Source organism: Montipora capricornis, chromosome 12, assembly GCF_036669925.1.
Source record: "Montipora capricornis isolate CH-2021 chromosome 12, ASM3666992v2, whole genome shotgun sequence".
NCBI classification, from domain to species: domain Eukaryota; kingdom Metazoa; phylum Cnidaria; class Anthozoa; order Scleractinia; family Acroporidae; genus Montipora; species Montipora capricornis.
Genome location: NC_090894.1, coordinates 25,271,378 through 25,277,850, shown reverse-complemented (window position 1 = coordinate 25,277,850; position 6,473 = coordinate 25,271,378). Strand labels below are relative to the sequence as shown.

Sequence of the window (6,473 nt, the reverse complement as noted above, 5' to 3'; positions counted from 1 at the left end):
TAAGTAATGTCAGGGCTCCTGGTAATGTTTAAAAAAGGAGCACCATATGAAAATTTTCGTACGAAGAGAGAAGCGATGAGAGAAAAAAAATCTTACCTTAGTGTCCAATATGGACGCGTCAGTTAAGGCAGTCACACCTGCCCATACGTTAGAAACGAAGGTTTTGTAATTGCAAGAGCTGAAATTCCCAGCACCTCTCGGTCCGGGGGAGCCAGGGGGACCAGGGGGACCCTGGGATCCAGGAAGACCTTGATGTCCCTTAGTGCCGTTATGACCCGGTGGTCCCATGGGTCCTAGTGCCCCCGCTTTTCCGGGTAATCCCGATAATCCGTCTCTACCATTCGAGCCTGGTGGTCCTGACGGGCCTTGAGGTCCCATGGGACCATTTTGCCCGGGTGGTCCCGGCATTTTACTGATATTAGCCTACGAAATGAACATGCAAGAGGTTGTAAGTAAGAGTCACCAAGTACTAGATGCTCATGGTGTCAGTGAAAGGAGGATTATAAGTTTAATTGATTGATAATGGCAGGTTATCAGCTCATATCCCTGTTGCGAGAAGACTTTGAACGTGACCATATAAGGGACGGACCATTAGAAATAAGCCGAACTGGGTGGGGGGGGGGGGGGGAGGGGAAGTAGGGGGGATTATCCATGCAGGATTTTTTTTAAAGGACAATTTTTTCTGGTGTGTAAGCTTTGAACTATTTTTTTTCTCGTGCTTTGTTGTACCAAGAATAATTCAGTTATGGGTTTCACAAACCAGCTGCTCGGTTAGATGAGCATTGGGTTGCCATGCGGGAACTCACGGGTTCGAACCCTGGCCGAATCAAAACTCAGAATCTTAAAATAATTGGGGAGAAAGTTCTACCTCTGTAATTTCATCTGCAAATGGTTTGACTTTCAAGTCTGCTCGGACAAGGACTATAAACCGTAGGCCCCGTCCCACAAATATCTCATATATTCTTAAGTTCCCCGTGGGATGTTAAAGACCAATTACTCTTCACTATTCTAGAAGAGTACGGGATGGAGTTCCCTGTGTTGTGCCATAGTTAATAGATGTAGGCTGGTTATGAAACTCGACAAGTTTCTTTATTTCATGTTTTTGTTTGCTTTTTTGGCCTTGACCCTGCACAAAACCATACAAAAACACGCTTATTTCGGCAGGATAACCAATCAAAAGCTTCGACTAATTTATTCGAAATTAACTTGCGAACCAAAAACAAAAGATTTTGCAGGGTCACGGTCGCTTCAACATCTAATTGCGACTGTATTATTCCTGCTTTTGAAATTCCCAGGGTTTCATAACCAGTCCCTAGATTAACTATGGTTGTGCCTGTCCTTAGGAAGAGTATGGGTCGGTGGGCATAGGAGGTCCACATTCAGCTGAATAGCTGCCAAAACTTCAATCTGCTCAAATAAATAGCAAAAAGAAAAACAAACAAACAAACAAACATCTAACACTAACGTATGGAAAAAACAGTTAAGTTGGTGAAGTGTAATTGTTTTTAAATGATCGTTGAATGTTTGGTAATCCCTGAAATCACAGTTAAACATTTAGGATTGTGCCAAAGATGCATGAAGGGACATGATCATCTGTAATACCAACTTTGCGTCACCTTGTGCGCTTCTATTTCAGTTGTATTTGTTACTTACCAGTTTTTCTCTGAGGAAAGTCACTTGTTGGGAAAGCTGGTTAATTTTCTCTTGGTAATCAGTTTTCAAAGAGGCAAGCCCAGTTCTTAATTCGCCTGAATAATTTTGGCCTGAAAAATAGAAAAGATGTGATATTTAGCATTGCGGTTCTTTGCGAGGTCGTGTACAATTATGATAGTTTGGTCAAGATTAAATCGTTGTTTTGTAAAGAGTTCTTCCGCACCATATTCGACTGAGAGGAGGAAATTTGGGTTTTGATTTAAGAACGAGGTAACAATGTCTGATTTGAAAGCGAAGAACGGAAAATTAAAACAGTATTGTTGGTTCGCATGTGACGTCCTGGTGACCATGTTGGTTGGCAAGACTCTCCGCTAGGCCGCTGGGAAGTGAACTTGATTATTATGCAAATTCTGCGAAAAGGAATAAGGTGAGACTCTCCGTGACACAAATACAGGTGGAACATTTGGTGACGTTCGTGGCAATTCCTGACAACCTCAGTGTTAACCCGCTTTGGCAGACAAACAACACTCTGTTTACGCAGAGAATAACTGTTGGGTCAGGCACTGATCTCTAGTGATTAGTTTTCAATTGTTCTGGTGACACCATATTTAAACTTAGTAAAACTTTAGTAAGATCGTTTGATACTTTCTATACACAAAATTAAGTGTCTCACCTAATTCTAGTCACAACCAAAAGAAATTGTGTTTGTATTGCCAACCAACATGGCCGCTTTGTCACGTGGGTGAAAACCAAGAATCTATTTTAGAATTGACTCAAGAGTATATCACTTAGAGTTTTATCTTGATAAAGCTCATGGAGACTAAGAGGATTACTGAAATTCCATAACAGATAGTTGTGTGGAAAGAAGATTTTACTTAAGGTTTCAAGTATGTTTTAAGTATGAAAGAACGCCTTATCACTTGGAGCGTCAGAAGGCCGCTACATGAACATTCAAGGGAAGTATTTTTCCAGTGCATGGCCTAGCTAATGCCTTCGTACAGTAGAGTAAAGGGAAAAGATAACTTTGAGGTTCGGTTCACACTATTTGGATATGAGATTTACTTTAAAGTCTGCCGGATGATCTGCGGGTGAAACAGTTGGCCTATAAGTTGAGTAACTGGAAGAATGTCCGACACGAGTTTTAATTCCGGCAGAGCTTAAAAGCTTCATGATCTCAATACAATTAAAATTGTTGGATCAGAGAACATGTCGAATTGCCAAGAGCTATAAAAGTTTAGTTCATTTGCTCCAAATTCGAGATATAACAGATACTTCAGAATTGTAACCGCGCGTATTTGTACACTCTAAACAGAACGCTACGAACGAAGTATAGCGGAGTATATCATTCTTACGAAATATTGCTTCTACGCCTACATGTTCAGCGAACGGCAAAGTCCCTTGATGGCGGTTTCTGCTGAGACATCCTGATAAAGCATAAACATTTTTTTTTGGACCAGCCATTTATTTTTGCTGGAAAGATAGGCCACACCACAACATAGGGAAGTTTGTAAAGAGTCCCTCGGAATTTATGAGCAATGAAGTGGGTTGCAGGACGGGTTTTATTTTTCTTATCCGAGTATCCATTTCCGGTTGAAGTTAAGTCCGGTGGGCTTCGAACTCACACTTCTCGCATAGAAGTCCGATGCTCAAATGACTGAGCAACAGGTGTACACTCTCGACCAGAACATTATGCGCTTTTTTGAAGCGTTCAAGTTCGGTTAGCTCAGGGGTCATCTGTTCCAAATATGAGCGGCTGGCGAGCGGGTCCGCTCTGAGTCATCATCAGGAAACAGATACATAGATGTTTGGGTACCTATTCGTTTTGCAGCATAATTTAGAACACGTCAGAGATAAACAAGGAAGCCTCTTTGAAAGTTAATTTGGCCAGCCTGACTTCAGATTTTACCAGAAGATGCGTTTTCTGTTACACTCATGTGATTGTTAGTAAGCTTTGGCAGACAAAGAAGACCAATGCAAAAGGCGGTATAGCTTGGTGTGTTGACCACGACAGGAAACATCAAAACGCGATTTTAAAAAGGCGCCAAGTGGTTCTTTTTCAACCCGGCTTAAGTCAAGTTAACTAAGAACGTGATCTACTCATTACAAAGTCAAACGCCTAGAAAAGAGCACAACTGAATGAATTCATCAGTTCTTGTCAAAAAGCCGATTTTCTAGCATAGCATCACGCATGCGCAATAGAACGTTTTGTTATATCCATAAATAAGTACGTACAAAGTTCCTCAGGAACGTTTAGTGAAGTGGTAGTAAATTTAAAGGAATTCGCAACTGCCAATGACTTCCAACCTGTCTCGACAAGCCTTCAGCACTCCCTCAAGTCTAAAGTCCAAAGTGTAAAGTTCATTCCGGTGCGCCTAAGTCGAATTGTTTGTTTTTCTGCCAAGCTAGAGTACCACGGTAGTTTTAAATAGGTTGGTTGCCCGTAAAGTAAACTACATTACTTTCCTCAATTTGCTTCTTCTTTTTTTCCCCCCAGAAACGCTTGTAAACCGCCTTTTATCGTATCTGGGTCATTTGCCGTGACGATGAATTTTTGCCCCTCCGAAAAAATAGCCGGAAGACTTATTTCTTTTGCGTCATTAAACTTTTGTCTTCCATGGTAAGAACCAAACAAGACCAGAAGAGAGAAATGGAAAAAAAATGCGGCTTTTGACAGCATGTAAAACAATGGACTCTTGGAAGCACTTCAGTCACAGTCATAAGCGGTTTGCTTAATAGAGCGACAGTCAATTACATGACCGTCTAGCTACGTGGCTTTCGGCGGCTTCGAGAAAGGGATGTTAGATTGTTAAAAATAATTCTGCATTGACCAAAGGGAACAACAATTTTTATCAAGTGTTTCTCCATTCCACCCCCTCCAAAACCCCGTTGTTTTCGTAAGGTATCAGCGGCTTACTGATTTGGTCATGTTTGTAGTGAGTCAAGCAAAATTATGCTGCTAATAGCTTAATTAGAGGTGGAATGATGATGAATTTAATTAAATAATAGATAATAGTGACTTATTGTGGCGATAATCCTACTCCAGCTTTTTTCTTTTGCAGCCGAATTGATTCGTTCTTAGAACAACGCGTCATAAATTAAACAATCTGCTATAGCTAGAGCAAGAAGAAGAAGATCACTTTTTGTTTGGGAAAATAAACACCTACGAGACCGTTAACAACCTCATCGAATTGCATAGCCACAATATTTATCGTGGTTTATACCTCAATGCACATTTGGTCATTTTATGCCCATCGGATATACTTTGCGTCTGATTGAAACGTTTCCGACAACCAAGACCTGCCTTTAAAAATCGGCAAACCTGAAATTTTTCATCGCGAAATGTCCGTGCGATGATATACGGTTTCCAGCTGTTAAAAAGCACTAGTCATTACTCGAATACACGCAGCTTTTTCCGGAAAAGCGAACGAGCAAAGTACGATCTTTCCCGATGTTGCGGCAGTCGTAATTGCACGTGACCAACATCCTAACTGTATGGGGTCGAACTCATCAAGGGTAAAAATGTTTATATTTACGACGTATTTAATTGCATTTAAACTCGTGATTTCTCTTACTAACAGGAAAAACTGGATATTTTCCCTCATTCTTTCATACGTTTAAAGATTTAAAATTTTTCTCGGTTTTTATCAATGGCATCATTGTGCATACAAAACAGACAATTCTTTATAGACGTGCATATGATGAAGTTGTTTGTAGCAGCTTGGACGAATGTTTGGGTATGAGAATGGAACATAGCGCATTGCTCATGAAAAAAAAAAGTTGACCATTCTTCTCTCGTTGTATCGCTTATCATAATGTGAAGTGGTTATGACAAAATATTCTTACCGTTGAATGCAACACTTTGGCTACGGTCTCCAGGTGAGGTTATGCTCTTGTTGATGATGCCAAAATTGTAAAAGATGAAAGCAGTGAAAGCAAGGGAGCTTAATGAAACCAGCGTCAATATGATTAACCAAAAGATGAAGCATTTTGATCGTCGAGATAAGTTTCTTGTTGTAGGTACTTCAGAGACAACGTCGATATACATCGGCTCCAAATGAAGATCTTGCTTGCTAGCATCATAGACGTTGGTAGTGCTCATTGTTAACGCAGCATTATTTAGGAACTCTTTTCCTTGAGCTAACGTTGCGTAATAATTTTCTTCACGGTCTGTAGTGGCTTTCGAAGGCACACAGTTGTTGTAGTTATTGTCTGCTCTTCCCAAATACATATTCCCTCTCTACTTAATTAAGGAACTTTCCCGGTTGATTTCGCGTTTGTTTTGATCTAGCGGGAAACTCCGACAGTGACAAGTATCGTTTCAACTGCGCAAGGTTCCAGTTTCCCGCCTTTTAAAATAGATCACCCGTACCGAGACTGCGATCACAGTTGGAGTCCAGACTGCAGTATATGCGTGCGAAACTCCAGAAAAACGTGGCGTTTTCCATTCGGAAATAATCCATCAATCATTCAAGTTAATCCAATTAACCTTTTTTTCATCATTTTCATCATTAACAGAGCGATAAGTTACAACTTGTAAGAGTAATTAAAAAGATCGTTTTTTTCGATATCGCTGTTTTTTCAACAGTTCGGATGTCGTTTTATTCGCTAAAAATGTGCTCGCAGAACAAGTTAGTGACGAGAATAATTTTTCCCATTGCTTTTTGAATAAATCCCTATTTCATTTGTTTTAAGATAAAACATTTTCCGGAAGATTTAACATAGTTACTCCCCTAACTCCATTCAGCGTGTAGTGATTTCCCAATGACCCCCAACTAGCTTAACTTGGGTAATCTTAAATGCAGCTGCCATGTCAAAACAGA

General features: G+C 40.4%; 1 protein-coding gene across 1 annotated transcript in view; it reads right to left on the bottom strand.

The window, feature by feature from the left end:
- LOC138027012 (uncharacterized) overlaps positions 1 to 6,061 on the bottom strand; it is a 10,880-nt gene extending 4,819 nt beyond the window's left edge. The window contains exons 1-3 of the mRNA XM_068874495.1: positions 5,497 to 6,061; positions 1,654 to 1,763; positions 97 to 423 (exon numbers count right to left, since the gene is read on the bottom strand). Coding sequence (XP_068730596.1) covers positions 97 to 423; positions 1,654 to 1,763; positions 5,497 to 5,881 — 822 coding nt within the window. The 5' untranslated portion in view covers positions 5,882 to 6,061. The remainder of the gene's footprint in view (positions 1 to 96; positions 424 to 1,653; positions 1,764 to 5,496) is intronic.
- Between the last annotated feature and the right edge of the window lie 412 nt (positions 6,062 to 6,473).